The sequence below is a fragment of the Trichechus manatus genome, unplaced genomic scaffold (assembly GCF_000243295.1).
Source record: "Trichechus manatus latirostris isolate Lorelei unplaced genomic scaffold, TriManLat1.0 scaffold00024, whole genome shotgun sequence".
NCBI lineage: Eukaryota > Metazoa > Chordata > Mammalia > Sirenia > Trichechidae > Trichechus > Trichechus manatus.
The window spans coordinates 14,571,314-14,590,393 of NW_004443960.1; the positions used below are offsets into that span (position 1 = coordinate 14,571,314).

The 19,080-nt window shown below is 43.4% G+C and overlaps 2 protein-coding genes across 3 annotated transcripts in view; both read right to left on the reverse strand.

The window, feature by feature from the left end:
- MYH11 (myosin heavy chain 11) overlaps nucleotides 1-8,053 on the reverse strand; it is a 147,266-nt gene extending 139,213 nt beyond the window's left edge. For both annotated transcript variants that reach the window (XM_004373283.1, XM_004373282.1), the window contains exon 1: nucleotides 8,009-8,053. The gene's annotated coding sequence lies outside the window, so the exon portion shown is untranslated. The remainder of the gene's footprint in view (nucleotides 1-8,008) is intronic.
- An 8,709-nt stretch (nucleotides 8,054-16,762) lies between these two features.
- CEP20 (centrosomal protein 20) overlaps nucleotides 16,763-19,080 on the reverse strand; it is a 49,377-nt gene continuing 47,059 nt past the window's right edge. Inside the window, exon 5 of the mRNA XM_004373286.2 lies at nucleotides 16,763-18,427. Within this exon, the coding sequence (XP_004373343.1) occupies nucleotides 18,351-18,427 (77 nt within the window). The 3' untranslated portion in view covers nucleotides 16,763-18,350. The remainder of the gene's footprint in view (nucleotides 18,428-19,080) is intronic.

Consider the following 19,080-nt stretch of genomic DNA (forward strand, 5'->3'; position numbering starts at 1 on the left):
TCATACAAGAGACAGACCACCAGTTGGCCCAATCTCAAGGAGACTTTCCACCAATCTTGTTCCATCCTTGCCAATCCTCCCTCCACCACCCCCAGGTCCAACGTCCTGTGTCAACTCCAAGGACTGAAAGAACATCTTCAGAATTATTACACAGATCTGATGGACACTAAGCACAGTTCATTGATCAAAGGCTGCCCTCAAAAGTTTTGATGATTTAAGCTTTAAAGATTATCTCAGGGGCAATAGTTTCAGGGGGTTTATCCAGCCTCCATGGCTCCAGAAAGTCTGGAGTCTATAAGAATTTGAAATTCTTTTCTGCATTTTCCCCCCTTTTGAATAGGACTCTTCTATAGACTCTTTCATCAAAATGTTCAGTAATGGTAACTGGGCACCATCCTTTTCCTCTGGTCTCATGGCAGAGGAAGCAGTTGTTTATGGAGGCAATTAGTCACACATCAAAAATATTCCCTGAAGTCTTCTTAAAACCAAACAATAGTTTGGCTTAACTAGTAAAACATGTCTGCCTTGAGCATTATGTTCTTTTAAGATCTATCTATATGGGATCAGATAGACAACAGAAACTCAAAAGATTAGATAGGAAACTTAGGGGGCAGTGAGTTTATGTTAATGGAGGAGGAACAACTAGGAAAAGAAGGGTGAGAATGGTTGCACAACTTGAATGTAATCAATGTTACTGAACCGTACATGTAGACATTGTTGAACTGGTGTATGGTCTGCTGTGTATATTCTCAACAACAAAAATAAAATAAATACAAAAATATGATGAAAGCAAAGGACTCTAACTACTGGTATGATGCACATCTGAGAGTATCAGCCATGTACACAGCCATGACTTCATTACCAATGACTCACTACGTCACTCTTTGAGCAAGAAACAAGCTTTTTGCTAGCTTCTGTAAGACCATGAGGCCTTGAGTTACAAGTCCCAGCTCTGCCCCTAACTCTCTGGGTGACTGGGCAAGTTACTCTCCCTCTCTGGGCCTTGAGTTTTACCTTTTGGGGGAAAAAAAATGAAGGGCTGGCCTAACTAACATTTTACAGTGGTGTAGTGTTTAAAGCACTAGGCTGTTAACCAAAAGGTCAGCGGTTTGAACCCACCAGCCACTCCATGGAAGAAAGATGTGGCAGTCTGCTTCCATAAATATTACAGCCTTGGAAACCCTATGGGGCAGTTTTACTCTGTCCTGTAGGGTCACTAGAATTCAGAATTGACTCGACGGCAATGGGTTTTGGTTCTAGATTAAAAGGTTGAAACTGGACTAATTGGGATATTCAGCTGCTTTAGGAAGCTCATTTGTATTACCATGGAATTTATGTACCCAGAGGAATTCATGGGTAAAATATCTTGCTCCTCTCTGCTTCAGCATTAATTTAAAAATAAATAGAATGCTCCAAACCCCGTCAACAACTTCCCTCAGGATTTCACTGACAAACCACCAGCTCGAGGATATGGACTAGAGACACGAACCCAAATGCGCCCGGAGGGCCAATGAACAATAGAGTGAATCAGGCCAGAGTCCTGTCGTCTGCCAGAGAGGCTGGTAGCTTCTCGACTCCAGCCGTGGTCACTAGTGAGAATGTCGGCCCTGTATGGTCAGATTTTCAACAGACCCAGAAGTCTGAATTTCGGTATAAAAATACCAATACCCACCAAAGAAAAAGTTAAATTATTGCTCACCCTTTGAATGCTCTGCAGGAAAACCCAACCACCACCCATCTGTCAGTTCGTCACACTGCGGTAGCTTGCACATTGTTGTGATGTTGAACACTATGCCACCGGTATTTCAAATACCAGCAGGGTCACCCCAGATAGACAGGTTTCAGTGAAGCTTCCAGACTAGGAAGAAAGGCCTGGCAATCTACTTCTGAAAATCAGCCAATAAATACCTTATGGATCACAACAGAACATTGTCCAACTCACTTGCTTTGGACACACCATCGGGAAAGACCAATCACTGGAGGGGACATCGTGTTTGGTGAAGTAGAGGGTCAGTGAGGGCCAGGGAGACCCTTGGTGAGATGGATTGGCACAAGGGCCCCAGCGATGGACTCAAACATGCCAGTGATTATAAGCAAGGCTCAGGGCTGGGTAACATTTAGTTCCATTGCACATAAGGTTGCCATGAGTCGGAATCAACTCAACGGCAACTAACTAGGCAAAACAAAAGCTCTCTGCGCCAGAGCTGAAACACTACCCACCAGCTGGAAGAATCTGTGCAGAGGAGAAGCTGGTTCAGTGTCTCGGAGCATAAGCAGAGAGATGGCCCAGAAGTGGGGAGAAGCCAGGTCTGCAGAGCGGGGCATGGAGAGGGTCTGGACACTCTAGAGGCACCACTTCTCAGGGCCCCAAATTGGCCGCAGGAGGCTATTTGAACTCTGAATCTGTTATTAATATTCACCATTCTGTTATTAATATTCACCATTCTATTTATTGGGCCTCTTCTAGTTGTCAAAGGAGCCCTGGTGGTGCAATGATTACGCACTTGGCTACAAACTGAAGGGTCGGTGGTTCGAACCCACTAGTGGCTCTGCAGGAGGAAAGACATGGGATCTACTCTGGTAAAGATCACAGCCTAGGAAATCCTATGAAGCAGTTGTATTCTGTAACACATAGGATCATTATGACTTAGAATCAACTCAATGGCAATGGATTTGGTTTGGTTTAGCAATTCCTTCGGAACCCTGTGGTGTAGTGGTTAAGTGCTCGTCTGCTAACCAAAAGGTTAGAGGTTCAAACCCACCAGCCACTCCAAGGGAAAAAGATGTGGCAGCCTGCTTCCGTAAAGATTACAGCCTAAGAAACCCTATGGGGCAGTTGTACTTTGTCCTATGGGGTCACTATGAGTCAAACAACTCAACGGCATACGTATTACAACAACGCTATCTATTCATCAGGCAGTTTATATACACCATCTCCATATGTCTCGTAAGTGCTAGGCAAGGGAGAATATTTATTATGCCCATTTTACTCCTAAGACTACTGACGCCCTGAAAGATAAACTAAATTGAAGGCCTTCACTTGTAAAAGTTGGAGCCAGGATTTGAACCCAGATCTGTCTGATACCAATTGACTCTGCAGAAAATCCCTTTCTTGCTTGATGGTCCTACCCCCTGCCCCTCCCCCACTATCCTCACCCCCTACCGCCAAGGATCTGGTCCCAAGGAGAAGGTGATAGGAAAATCTGTCACTTCGCTACTGCCTTGCACCATTTGCCTAACTCATTTGAATATTAATTTTTTTAAGTAACTCTAGAAGGAAGTTATTTCAATTAGAAATCTAATTTTTTTTTCTTCCAACAAAATGCACTTGGTTAACAATTGTATTGTAGCCCCCATGCAGTAGACTCTTGGAATACATAACTGGTCATTTCTTGCCCAAAAAGCCCCATTGTGTTTTGTATCTTACAACTCTAGCATAGCCAGCCCAGATTAAAATAAATATATACTCTCATATGTGGCTCTTAGAAGCTTGAATGTACAATGTTTTAGAGGGTCATTTAGCCGTATCAATTTTAAATGTGCAACCCCTTTAACTTAGCAATTGGATTGCTGGGAATTTATCCTACAGAAGAACTCATATAATTGGACAAGAATAGATACACAAGGACGTTCCCTGAAGCATTATTTATAAGTAATGATGGAATAAACCTGGTATATTTCAATAAGGGCAGAAGTAAGAGGTTCCAGAAAACCAAACCCATTGCTGTCGAGTCAATTCTGACTCATAGTGGCCCTACAGGACAGAGTAGAACTGCCCCATAGGGTTTCCAAGGAGCGGTTAGTAGATTTGAACTGCTGACCTTTCGGTCAGTGGCCGAGCTCTTAACCACTATGCCACCAGGACTCCAAAGTAAGAGGTTAAATACTTCCATATGCTAGAGTATTATGTAGCTGGTGCAAAGGAAAAGCTAAAACATGTTGATACAGAAAGATATTTAAGATATGTCATTAAGTAAAAAATCTGATCTACAAAAACCAAATCAGTTGTCATTGAGACGATTTTGACTCATGGCAACCCCAACTGTGTCAAAGTAGAACTGTGCTCATAGGGTTTTCAGTAGCTGATTCAGAAATAGATTACCAGGCCTTTCTTCTGAGGCATTTCTGGAGGAATTTGAACCTCTAACTTTTCAGTCAGCAGCCAAGTGCATTAACCGTTTGTACCACCCAGGGACTCCTACAGAATGCCAATATTTGTGTAAAAAAGGAAGATTTGACATGGAAAAGTTTTGGAAGGATACACAAAAATACCTTAACCATGATTACATCTAGAGATGGAAAGGGGTTTGAGGAGGGGAAAGAATAACAGGGAGAAAGACATTCTGCCTGGAGGCTGGGGGGTGGCCATAATGACCCCTGTGCTCTCAGACACTGACTCCTCTGAGATTCTCTGTCATTTGCTGTATGCTTCACCAGGGAAGGCGAGGAGCAGGTATAGTCAGTATGGCAAGTTCACGTCTGCGTGAATGAACACGCAAGTCCTACAACCATTTATCACTGACTTTGATGAGGGCTGTCCCTCCTAAGGAGTCCCTGGATGGTGCAAACTGTTAACATGCTTGGCTGCTATCTGAAAGGTTGGAGGTTCAAGTCTACCCAGAGGCACCTCGGAAGAAAGGCCTGGCAATCTACTTCTGAAAAATCAGCCATTGGAAACCCTATGGAGCACAGTTCTACTCTGACACCCGCGGGGTTGCCATGATTTGGAAGTTGGCTCCACGGCATCTGGTACCGGTTCCTCCTAAGCCCCTGAAATCCTTGGTGGAGGTCAAAGATAGACGACTCTCCTCTGGAACAGCATGCCGAACAACCTCCTTCCTCAGGCCTTCTGTTCGCATACAAAAGTCTCTTCAAGTTCTTGCCTGGCCTTCTCCAAACTCAGTCCTTCCCCGATGACGTGGCCGTGGTTAAACATGTTTAAAGATGAGGAGTAGTGGGAGGAGACCCAGGGAGCAAAAAGGACCACTGTAAAAAGCAGACAGGCTTCTCCTGTCACAGGTGAGCTCTGGAACTCCACCACAGCAACCCTAGATAAACCCCAGATGGGCTAACATAACTAGAATCTGCAACAGTCCTGACATGGGTGAGGAAGAGATGTGGCTAAATTAGAGTGGAAGAAGATTCTAATCCCCATTTGTAGCCCAAAGAGGAATTGGATTTATGGAAAGAGATAACACAAAAGATAAATTAGGGTCAAGCTTCTCCTTTACAGAAAGACCACACACCGGCTTCTTGGTTCTGCCACATACCATCTGTGCCACACTGAGCAAGCTGCTTAACATCTCTGGTCATGTTTGTTATTAATAACCGTCTACTAAAATTTGCCAGGGGCTAGGTACTGTGCTAAGAGCCTGATACATATTATCTCATTTAGTCCTCCCAACGGGGCCTTATGGTAAGTAGCTAGCTTTGTAGAATCCTGTCTTCTTCACTGACTAGTCAAGCTAGCTTGAACAAGTTACGGTATTCAGATATCACATTTCCAAAATAAGGCCAGTAATAATAGCATCTACTCTGAAGAGCTGTTGTGAAGACTCCGTAGCATAACGGACAGAGAGGGTATCGCGTGCTGCCTGGCAAAAACACAAACACTAGCTCTTCTCATTAGCCTCATTTAGAGATGAGGGAAGACTGAGGGTTGGGGAGGCCAATGTAGATGCTTTCTAAATTTGCTTGCAACAGGCTATGAGTCCAGTGGATTTAAAATTGGACTTGGTTTTCCAGAAAACCAAATGCATATCTGATTTTAGAATTACATAGCTGTGCATAAAGCATAAAATCCACCTGTTAGGGTTCAAATGAAATTTCTAACTAAGAGGGGTAGGAAAAAATTGTCCCTCTTTCCTCACAAATATCTTCACCTTGGGGCTCCCACACTTGTTCCTGAATGAGAAGGACAAGCTTGGCAGAGAAATCCTCAGAGCCACAACCAACAAGGATGCAGGCTGGGTCATTTGCAATGGGCCAGGGATGGCCTCATGGAAAATGCTTCCATAAATGGGCATGTTTGCCTCAATCTCAGGCCTCGCACAGAAAAGTAATAACAAATCCTTAACAAACACCTTGTACTGAATAACACGCCTATTTCAGACCTGATATAGGAAAAAAAAAAATCATGTTTACAAGGCGAGACCTGGAAGCTTCTAGAAGGCCCAGCTAGTTTGGACTTGAGGGACAGTAACCCACCTAAGGTCATGAACTCCAACTAGATTACACTACCACCAGGGGAAAAACAGTACATTTTATTTTAAATTTACAAAAGGTCAGTTTATGTTTTCTTCAAAGAGAAGATGATAAACACTTGCCTTGCTAGAAACTTCGGGTCCCACCAGAAACCTGACTCCAACAAGAGGTTTTTGTCCATGGTAAAGAAAAAGAATGATGGGATCAAGGGCATAAACTTGGCATCAGACAGACCCAGGAATGGGTTCCACCATGTACTAGCTATGTGACATTGAGCAAGTTACTTAACCTCTCTGAGCCTCAGCTGTTTTATATATTAAACAGGCACCCTAACACAACCCTCATAAGATTGTTGCAATGGGTACATGTGATACATTATGTCAAACGTTGCTACAGTGCCTGGCATGGAGAACTGCATCAATAGGAGTTACCTCTTTGAGAAGGCACCAGAGAAACGCTGGTTTTCCTTCCAATGATACTGAACATCATATTTTACAGCTGTCATCAAATGACTTTCAGTTCAGCATCTTCAAGCTCCCTCTCTTTAAAAAAACTCTAAAATAGTGTCTTTAAGCAAACCAAACAAATCAAGAAGACTGCACCAAACAAAACTATGCAAAGCAGTTTACCGACAGTCAGCCTGCCTTCCCCTTGCCAAACCCTGGACAGTTTGCAAATTAATCTCATCAGTTCTTGATACTGTAACCAAATGCTCATACCTGGGGTTTCTAAACATTCGCTTCCTGATAAGCACGGCTTCAAATGGTGCATTTCCTCAAGCAGCAAAATCCCCACCAACTCTCTGCTCTGGGAGAAAATTTACAGAGGGCAGTAGCCACAGTCTCATTTTGCCCACATTGTTGGGCAAAAGAGTAACATTTGTAGCTGCTGCTCTGCCAGGAGAGGAGCCTGGGGGGCGCCAGCAGTTTGCACTCGGCTGTTAACCCAAAGGTTGGTGGTTCAAACCTACCCAGCGACTCCGTGGAAGAAAGGCCTGGCTAACTGCTTCCACAAAGATTAAGCCATGAAAACCCTATGGAACAGTTTTACTCTATAACACACGGGGTTGCCATGAGTAGGGCCAACTGGACGGCAGCTACAACAAGAAACTGTGCAGATCTCACTCTTATTGGATGCACCTTCAGCGCACCAAGACAAATGACGGTTTTCAGGTCACCTGGGTATCTGAGAGCCCTGAGGTCAACCTGGATGAGTTCTTAAATCTGTAGAGGAATTGAGGGTGGGTCTGGAAGCAAACTGGGCTGTAATAAATGAATTGGATCAAAATGAGCCTTACACCACTTTTCTATCCAGCATAGATATGTCCATGTGTTCTTAACTGATTTAACACATTACCAACATAACTAGGTAACGCTTCCAAATCCACTTGGATCGCCACTCTGCCTGCCCGTGTGATAGCAAATGACTTCTCTGTGAAGTTTCTTTTCCGTGCCTACAGTAAAGACTGGAAGTCTCATTGACCAAAGCTGGATGGTTGAGATTTCTAGTGAGCAGCCGTGCCTCCCAGATTTGCCTCCTTAAAAAGAATCAGCTGGGACTTCTTAATTAAAACGAAAAACAAACAAAACTGTTTTTCTGGAAATTTTTGATTCATTTGGAGTTGGACACCGCATCAATATCTTTAACAAGTACCCTCAAGGTGATACTGGTCTGGGGAAAATCTAGGATGATGGGGCATTGAGAAATTAAAATAGTGAACCCCAACCCCCTAGCCCCTCTAGGATGCCCTGTAGGACCCTCAAACCTCCCACCTAGTCTCCCCCAGATGACCACCACTACTTACAGATCTCCAACTGGGGGAAGAGCAGAGAAGAAGCTGGGTGGAGAACCCAGACCCGGCGCACCTCCCAGGCTGGGGCGTCCAAATCTCCCTGCTCGCCTCGGACGCCTCTCTATATACCCTCGGCGCTGCCCCCGGGTGGGAAAGAGGAGGCGGCCGACGGGGGCGGACTGGGGGAGGGTCCCGTGCTGCACCTTCTGCAGCGCCCCCTGCAGGGTCCGAGAAGCACCGCTTTTGCTCAGGCTCTTGGGGGCACCCCGGGAGCGGACACCAGGGGCCGGGGCGCACTGGACCGGGTGTCCCACCCCGGGCCCGGGAAGCCACCGAGACTCTAGGTCCGTAGAGAAAGCGGTCAGGCGAGTAGCGTCTACAGGGAATGCTTGAGAATTTCTTCCCTGTCCTTCCAGAGTCGGTTTCAGCTGCGCCGGCTTTAGCCTCTTCCTCACCAAGGGATGGGGGCGGGGGGAGGAGGAAGGTGGGTCTAACTTGACACCAATCCCCCCACCCCCTGCTGCGTGAACCGCAGGGAAAGGGGATTTTGTGAACTTTGCAAAGTGCAAAGCAGGAGCCCTCGGCTGCTGGGAACTGTGCAGGAAAGGGAAGTTTTTCCCTTTCCCAACTTGCCATACCCAGTCCCACCCACCCACTCACTCACACCACCACAACCAAAAAAAGTCCCTCTGCTGTGCCTTCAGGCGTCCGGGTGGACCACTCGCTGGCTGCATAACCTTGGGCAAGTCATTTCGCCTCTTTGAGGGTCAATGTCCGCAACTACAAAATAGGGAAGGGGTGATCATTACGTAATTTGCAATTGTGCATGTCAGGATCCAAAGAGAATGTGAGGGAGCACCCCGCGCTTGCAAGTTTGCTTCAACTGCCCCCCAACTCCACTCCCAAGAAATCCTTGCAGATGGGGACGAAGCGGCCTAAAATTTCGTTCCCTGTCTCTTTCCCTCTCAGTACACTCTTTTTTCCCTTGTGTCTGTGTGTCTCAGTCTCTCTCCCCTTCCTCCTGTTTGACTTGTCTCTATTACCGTCTCTTTGGCTGTCTCATTCTGCCTTTTTTGCTCTGTCTCTAGGTCTGTCTCTGTCTCTCTGTCCATCATTGTCTCTCTCTGCTGTCTCTCCCATGTGTCTCACGCTGTCTCGCGCCTCACTGTCTCTGCGTCTCCTGCTCTAGGTCTGGCTCTCTTTCCATCACTGTCTCTGTGTGTCTCTGCTATCTCTCCGCTATGTCTCGCACTGTCTCTCGCTCTGTCTCTGTCTCTAGATCCATACCTCTCTCTCCTCCCTGGCTCTCGTCTTCTCCCCGTCTCTCTCCCGTCTCTGTCACACGCCCGCACACACAGGCCATAAAAGGCAGTCGAGGCTGTGGGCTGGCCCCGCGCCAGACCGGGGACCCGCCGGCAGCTAGGGCGCCCCGCTCCCACCCGGCACCGGATCCGAGGTTCCCGGACCGAGCCCGTCCTCCCTCCCTGAGCGCGGCGGGAGCCGCGGGCGAGGGGCGCTGGGCGGGAGACATCCCAAAAAGGGCAGGCGCAGGCTCCTTCCTGCAGGAATTCCCAGTGCCGCATACCAGCCCCCGGCTGCCAGCTCCCCCTGACTAAATATGGTGCCGAGCGGCCTCGGACGCTGCAGGGCGCGGGGGAGGGGGCCTTTCACCCCGCCGCCTGCTGCAGCTTCCCGGCGAGGTGGAAAGGGGATCCCTCTCCTTGGCCCCCCCAGCCTCATGTGGGTCCCAGCTGCTTCAAGTCAGTGGGTTTGGGGAGGGGGTTAAGGGAGTTCGGGGTGGCGGGCGGAGGGAACCCTTGCCAGGCTCTGTGCTTGGCACACGCCCTGTTTTACCCAACACCCCTCCCTTGCAACCAGGTGAGGTGAGAAAGGGATCTTTATTAATGGTCCCATTTTGCAGGTGGGAAACCTGAGGCCCCAGAGGAGTGCAGCAAGTTGCCCAAGCTCTCACTGGGACAGTTATTGACTGGTGCTGAGACTCAAGTCCACGCCTGAGTCATGATTCGCTTCCAGAGTGGAGACATTAAAGGGAAAGGCCCACCGAATTGGCCCAGGTTAAGGGCAGATCTGTAGTGTCTGGTGCCTGAGTCTGACTGTACCAGTGCCACTTTCTAGCTGAGGACAGGTGACCAGCTGAAGCTCTCTGTGCCTCTAAGAGTTTCCCCAACCATCAAGTGTGAAGAACAACAGCTATGTTCGGGCTATTTGTAAGCAGTCTTTGAGAGGAGCCATGTAAGTGAACACATGACACCGCTGCACCTTCGTTGCTATTATGTACTCTCTTCAAACCTGAAGCCAAGTCGAGCTGCACCAGGCCTGGAGGATGTAATGGTGAGTAGATGCCTGCCCTGCCCAATGTTTGCCTACAGGACCCCTGCCCTCTCACCAGAGCTCTGCCTGAGACACTCTTGGTTCCTCTCTTGTCCCTCCAATATCAAACTCACCTGGTTTCCACCCCTGAAAACACTGAGCCCAGGTCCCTGCCCCCCAGTGGGTCTAAATCAGAGAGGCATGAACTGGCAGTATTCAGCTGGCTGGGGAGGTTAGGGATAACCCTCTTTGGAAAATGATGAATAAGCTGTTTTCCCACGTGCTTTTTAATGTCTGCACTGTAAAAGGAGTGGAAATTGTCCCTGCATTAGTACAGAAATGATGTGGAGCAAAGAAGTAATGGAGGAGGGGACTGAAGTTGATCATCATCTTCCCATCCTGGACAGATAATCCAGAGCAGGATCTCGGGAACTAACTTGCTGGCCTCAAGGTAAGAACTGGCATTTTCACCAGAGGCATTGACATTATTTCCAAAGGGGTTGCATTTGATTCTTTAAAGAACTTGTTGGTAATTTTTCAAAAACTTATATAGTAAGTTATTAATAATGGAGGCTATGTAACAATTTTACTGCATTATCTCACATAATAAGTGCAAACAAACAGTTTGCACTAGGCTACTAACCAAAAGGTTTCCAGTTTAACCCACCCAGTGGTGCCATGGAAGAAAGGCCTGGCAATCTGCTTCCATAAAGATTACAGCCAAGAAAACCCTATGGAACTCAGTTCTACTCTGTAACACATGGGGTCGCCGTGAGTAGGAATCAACTCAATAGCAACGGGTTTGGTATTTTTGGTTATATCTCATAATAGTATATTATGTAATATAATAATTCTTTTAATAAACCTATAGTTTGTTTTTTTCTTCCTATTTTACTGTTGAGAAACCATATTTGGAGAAGTTAAATAACCTGGCCAAAGTGGCACAGCTAGTTAGTGGTGGAGCAGGAATTCTAACCCCAGCCTGTCTGATAGAGTCCATGTATATACATGAAAAAGCTGAAGATTTTAACCCCACGTCTGCTAAGCATCAGCCAGCCAGCTTCAGGATTGTCAGTGAACTACTCTGAGCCCGTTTTCTCAAGGACAAGCAAAGATGGTCAGAATCTACTCGTTCTACTCAACTACCCTGCTGGGCTGTTATATAGAATGTCAATACACGTGAAAGCCTTATGTAAAGCACTCCATACTTTTCTGGTATACTCTAGAAGTACCCAGGGGCAGTATGTGCACGTAACAGTCATTCACTAAATATTTGTCCAATGCATACAGCTCATACTCTTGAATCTTTGAAACTGCATTGTTATGCTAATTAGATGCCCATTTTAATTCACATGATTCAAAAAGCTAGCTATTTTCAGATTGAGAAAAGAGGTTACTTTCAATAAAATGTCCCTTTAACTGAGTACTGACAGGTAATTTTCTTTGGCTTGTCTTTTCCATGAGCCGCCATGTAATGGGAGTTTCCAGGAACTCATGAAGCAAGATGGCGGAGGGGAAATTTCTTTCTTGGACTGGCTTTTTGTCAAACATCTTTGCTTTTGCTCCCGAATTCAAAGAGCCTCAAAGTGTGATTCTCTCCAATTTTTAGTAATGTCAAAGATTGGGTGCTTTATTCTTGCGTGTGCTTTAAGATTTAATTATTGAAAGTGTATCAGCATTCAAGTCCATCCGGTTCAAGACCTGCATAGGACGCTCCTCCCTGTGAAAAAAAGGGATATCACTGTTGGCCATAAGTAGCCCTGGTGGTGCAGTGGCTAAGTGCTCGGCTGCCTACCAAAAGGTTGACAGTTCAAACCCACCAACTGCTCCATGGGAGAAAAATATGGCAGTCTGCTTCCATAAAGATTTACAGCCTTGGAAACCCTATGAGGCAATTCTACTCTGTCCTACAGGGTCACCATGCGTCAGAATTGACTCAAAGGCAACAGGTTTTGGTTTGGTTTTATTCCTGGCCACGATCATGGCTCAGCTCCAACTCGCTTGCACAAAAGCACTTTTGTTTCATCCGTAGTGGCCTCATGCTTCTCCAGGTACAAGGCTGTCCAGGTACAAGTCACACATTGCTCTTTCCTTCATCACCCAATTTCTAACTCTGCTGTCGTGGGAACTCCTACCTCTATCTCAGGAAGGATCCCAAATTTCTCAATAAAAGTACTTTCACCTCATTCTTATTTTTAAAAAATTAATAAAGACCACACAATCCTTGTAGAAGTGTTGTTACAAAAATAAATCACTATGGAAAACCAAGTGGTTGAGAAGCATTGTCATAACTGCCTTTAAAGGCACAGTCTCACAAATGGTAACCCTTTATGCACACTTGACTTTAGGTTAAAAGAAGACATTAAATTTTACATAATCATACAGGCATAAGTCACACACAAATGTGTTCTTGCACATAATTATAAACCTTAGTTGGTTCTATGCCAACATATACGCTAAGCTTAAATTTGTTGTTTTCAAAAGCCACCTCAGTTCCTGCTATAGGTTTTTAATTTCCATTTTTCCCAAATCTGTCTTCATTTCTAATTCCCATTCTCTGTTTTTGTGGAAATCTAAATTTTCTCCTATAACTTCTCCCAACAACCCCACAGAAACCACCAGCAATGTACTTAGGACAATTCTATGAGAATAGTTTGATAGGTCCTGAACTTCTACTTCCTTCCCATGAACATCTGTCTTTTGACTATTTTAAATATCTCAGCCCATACACCTATTTAAACTACTAAATAAATTGATACTGTTCATAAACCCTGAGGATAGACATTTCTAAAGTAGATTTGCTCAACTTTTTGTTATAAAAAAATATATAACACATTTGCCAATTCAACATTTTTCAGGTATACAATTTAGTGATATCAATGACATTAATCATGTTGTACAACCGTCACCCATAATTGTTGCCAAATTTCCCATCACCATAAACAGAAACTCACTGCTTCCCAATGACTTCTCTTTCCCCTGTCCATCCTGTCCCTAGTAACCACTAATCAACTTTGTTCTCTATACATTTGCCTATTCTTATTTCAGGACTTCATTTCTCTTTACGGCTGAGTAGTATCTCTCTGTACGTATATACCACATTTTGTTTACTCATTCGTACGCTGATGGACAGTTCAGTTGTTTCCACCTACTGGCAACTGTGAATAGTGCTGCAGTGAATACTGGTGTACATGTCTGTTTGCGTGGCTGCTGTCAAGTCTCTTGTTTTCTCAACTATTTAAAGAACTGAACTCCCTCCTTTTTGGATAATCATAAAAATCTCATAGTATTTTGAAAATAGATGTTTTTCTCTTTCCCAAATACAAAAATGTAATATCAAGTATGCTTTTTCAAACTACACATGGCCCCCAGATAACAATAATGTCCCCCCAACGACAGACACCACCAGCCCCCACCAGCCCCCACCAGTGCCATCCTCAGGGGAGGATTATCCAATAAGCAAGGTAAGCACAGGTTTAGTTACCGATCTGTAGTGAACAATTTCACATTTTTTTCCACCACATCAAAGATTCTGCTTCTAGACTCAACATTGTGAAAATGTCATTTCTACCCAAAGTGATCTACAGATACAATGCAATCCCAATCCAAATTCCAACGGTATTTTTTAAGATGATGGAGAAACAAATCACCAACTTCATATGGAAAGGGAAGAGGCCCCAGATAAGTAAAGCATTACTGAAGAAGAAGAACAAAGTGTGAGGCCTCACACTACCTGATTTTAGAACCTAGTATACCGCCACAGTAGTCAGAACAGCCTGGTACCAGTACAACAGATACATAGACCAATGGAACAGAATTGAGAATCCAGACATAAACTCACCCACCTATGAGCAGCTGATATTCGACAAAGGCCCAAAGTTCGTTAATTGGGGAAAAGACAGTCTCTTTAACAAATGGTGCTGGCATAATTGGATATCCCTCTGCAAAAAACTGAAACAAGACCCCTACCTCACACCATGCACAAAAACCAACTCAAAAAGGATCAAAGACCTACATATGAAATCGAAAACTATACAGATCGTGGAAGAAAAAACAGGGACGACGCTAGGAGCCCTAACACATGGCATAAACAGAATATGAACCATAATAACAATGCACAAACAGCAGAAGAGAAACTAGGTAACTGGGAGCTCCTAAAAATCAAACACTTATGCTCATCAAAAGACTTCACCAAAAGAGTAAAAAGACAACCTACAGACTGGGAAAAAAATTTTGGCTACTACAAAACCGATCAGCAGCTAATCTCTAAAATCTACAAGATACTGCAAAACCTCAACAACAAAAAGACAAATAACCCAATTTAAAAATGGGCAAAGGATATGAACAGGCACTTCACCAAAGAAGACATTCAGGCAGCTAACAGCTACATTAGGAAATACTCGTGATCATTAGCCATTACAGAAATGCAAATCAAAACTACAATGAGATACCGTCTCACCCCAACAAGGCTAGCATTAATCCAAAAGACACAAAATAATAAATGTCGGAGAGGTAGTAGAGAGACTGGAAAACTTATACACTGTTGGTGGGAATCTAAAATGGTACAAACACTTTGGAAATTGATTTGGCGCTTCCTTTAAAAAGCTAGAAATAGAAGCACCATGCGATCCAGCAATCCCACTCCTTGGAATATATCCTTGAGAAATAAGAGCCGTCACATGAATAGACATATACAACACCTACGTTCATTGCAGCACTGTTCACGATAGCAAAAAGACAGAAACAACCTAGGTGCCCATCAATGGATGAATGGATAAACAAATTATGGTATATTCACGTAATAGAATACTAAGCAATGATAAAGAACAACAATGAATCGATGAAACATCTTTTAATATGGAGGAATCTGGAAGGCATTATGCTGAGTGAATTTAGTCAGTCGCAAAAGGACCAATACTGTGTAAGACCACTATCATAAGAACGCAAGAAAAGGTTTAAACACAAAAGAAAACATTCTTTGATGGTTACAAGGGTGGGGAGGGAGGGAGAGAGGTATTAACTAGATAGTAGAGAAGAATTATCTTAGGTGAAGGGAAGGACAACACACACTACAGGGGAAGTCAGCACAACAGGATTAAACCAAAAGCTAAGAAGTTTCCTACATACAACCGAACACTTCAAGGGACAGAGTAGCAGGTGCAGGGGTCTGGTGACCATGCTTTCAGGGGACATCTAGGTCAACTGGCGTAACAAAGTTTATTAAGAAAATGTTCTGCATCCTACTTTGGTGAGTAGCATCTGGGGTCTAAAAAGCTAGCGAGTGGCTAAGATGCATCAATTGGTCCCAACTGACCTGCAGTAAAGGAGAACGTAGAACACCAAAGACATGAGAAAAATATTAGCCCAAGAGACAGAAAGGGCCACATAAACCAGAGACTTCATCAGCCTGAGACCAGAAGAACTAGATGGTGCCCGGCTACCACCAATGACTGCCCTGACAGGGAATACAACAGAAAGTCACTGACGGAGCAGGAGAAAAGTGGGGTTCAGAACTCAAATTCTAGTGAAAAGACCAGACTTAATGGTTTGACTGAGACTGAAAGGACCCTGGAAGACATGGCCCCCGGACTCTCTGTTGGCCCAGAGCTGAAACCATTCCTGAGGCCAGCTCTTCAGACGAAGATTAGACTGGACTATGGGACATAAAGTGATACTCGTGAGGAGTGTGCTTCTTAGCTCAAGTAAATACATGAGACTAAATGGGCAGCTCCTGTCTGGAAGCGAGATGAGAAGGCAGAGAGGGTCAGAAGCTGGTTGAACGGACACGGGAAATCCGGGATGGAAACGAGGAGTGTGCTCTCACAGTATAGGGATAGCAACTAGGGTCAGATAACAATGTGTGTATAAATTTTTGTATGAGAAACTGACTTGAATTATGAACTTTCACTTAAAGTACAATTAAAAAAAAAAAAAAAAAAAAGATTCTGCTTCTAGGTATGGCTGGCATCTGTCTCTCTCCCAACCCCACAGCACCTTCCTACAGAATCAAAGCCTCTTTTCAAATTTACAATCCCTGTCGGGGGCAGATGACCCAGTAAGCAAGGTAAGTATGGGCTTACTTGTGATTACTAATCTGCAGTAATCACAAGTAAGCCCGTGCTTACCTTGCTTACTGGGTTACCCGCCCCAGTCACAGATTGTAAATTATTCACTACAGATTAGTAAATAAAGACAAGCTTACCTTGCTTATTGGATAATCTGCCTCTGGTCATCCTATCAAGGTGATCATGGCCACCAAATACACATAAATCAGGAAAGGTTCCCCTCTTCCTCAACCCTTATTCCACACCCCCCAACACGGTTGCCGGGGACCCCAAAAGAAGCCCTGGAGAAACATCTCTAATTGTTCTTCTGGCTTTGGTGTATCTCTATTGATGACAGAACAGTGATACGAACATACTTTACACAAAGGTGAGTTGTTTAAATTTTTTTTTATTAAGTGATACATTTAAAGTATAAAAGTTGCCTAAGTACAAACAAGTTACAGAATAATGCGTACGAAAGGACTGTGGACTACATGTGACAATCCTGTTTAGCTTCCATTTTGATCATTTTCTATCAGTAATCAAAACTGTAAACTCCAGCATCCTTTCTTAATCTAGTCTTGCATGACTGCAATTTCTGAGGTAAACTACTGTCCACTGCCAACATCCTTGAATGTAAACCAAGCCCTCTAGGAAGAATTCACATATTTATATTCCCACATACAATATAATGACATTCATAATATTAATCAGAAATTACATATTTCATTTAAAAATGGAAATGGGCCCTTATAACACTTCCACACGTATATATGATTTTAGCCACAAACGGGGCCTGTCAAACTTCTCTGACTTGAAAAGTACAGCTTAAGGGGATTATTTTAGTGATTTTCTGTATTCAGTAATTGTCAAAGACTGCACAGAATCAACACCCTGAAGAGAATACCAGTTTCACTGACTAAAACCCTTATCAATCTTCCCTGTGGAAAACATTTAAGCTAAATGTTGTCAGTGTACAGGTACCTGTGCAAAGTTTTATTCTGAATATACCATAAGACTTTCGCTAATCAGGAGCTGTCTACTATAATAGATGTTCTCAGTGAAATGAGTCTGCAGACTCTACCTTATAAAAACTTCTTTAATAAATATCAATGCAGCATTTTAGAGATAGCACTGACAATTGTTCTATTCCAAGAATAAAACTGATGTTTAATAAGAGCCCAAGTAAGTAGGGGTAGGCCCTTTCATAGCTCATCTTGTTATTGCACAACTGAAGGCCACATGGACCTTAAACAATGCCATCTTTTAAAAGGTACTTTTTGGTATTTCTCCCAAAGCCTGTCTCTTCATGTTTCTTTCACATTCTTTATATAATAAAATCAACTCTTTGTTTTACTTACAGCAAAATTAAAACAATTATTTCCACCTCTACCTTTTAATTAAATCTTCCAGTAGAAGCCAAAATGCTCTAAGGAAAGAAAAGGTACATTGTTATCTAGTTTAAAAGTTCAACTTTAGATAGTAATTCAGGCATTTAAACCTAATTGTAAATGGTTGTGTGAAAAATAGCTAGTTAAAAAAAATTAAACTTTATAGGAATTAGTCGTTTTATTAAAAAATATTTTTTAAAAACTGACTTTTCCTGCAAATCCACATAATTCTAGCTGAAGGAAATTCAGAGCATATGGCTATAAGACCTGTCTTTTTTTTAGGAGAATGTACAAGGTACAAAAAAGCCCCTTCACGTCTCACAAATTTGTTGTTGTTGTTGTTAGGGAGCTTTAAAATACTTCCTAAAAAGAACACTCAGTTTATATCACATCAAATCCAATAAGCTAGATGACGGTTAGCTTTTATTAACAAGTGCAGAAAAACATGAAGGGCTAAGTGTTTTTGCAGAAAACTCCAATTTCTACAAAATACACACATATTAGTGGTACATTTTGGTAACACTGGAACAATAAATAACTTATTTAATACATACAATTTTAAGACAAAAAATGCCCCAAATGAAAGTGTCATCTCTTCACTGCTTGAGAAACATCAAGATCTTCAACATTAATACTTTTCCCCTTCCCCTTTCCTAGGTGATCATCTGAAATTAACGAAAATGAATGTTAATATTCATCCCAAGTCAAAATTGGCAGGTAAGCAGACATATCTACATACATTTTAGGATGTTATATATTTACATTGCATGAGTCCTTTAGGTAGCTTAGGACAATGAAAACAATGCTATTTTTAAACACTATTGAGAAATAAAAAATGCTTAGTACTAGAGATTCATTCTAAGTACTTCCTGACTTTTTTTTTTTTTTAAATACACTCTAGGAGTAAACCCACATGCAAGTAGTTAAAAACTTCTCTTACATCATATGTAAAAAAACGGAATTCTCAAGAAAGGACAGGGTGTTCAATCAGCACTGAGGGATGTCAAAGCTCTTCAATTAAAAAACAAAGAACCTTTCTTTGAATAGAATATTTCCCAGCAGTACCCTCTTATGGCAAAAAGAAAACCAGTGCCATTTACATTTTTCCTATGAAAACCCTAAAACTATCCAAGAAATCACAGAATATGTTTTTTTTTTTTTTTTTTTTTTGCCAGAAACAAAGACAATTAAGCTCCATGAGCATTCAGAGGAGCCCAGAGCCCCTGTGACCACTCACTGTTCCTAGTGAGAGGGAAGGCAAGGCCCTGGGCACACCACTCACTGTGCCTGGTGAGAGGGAAGGCAAGGCCCCGGGCAC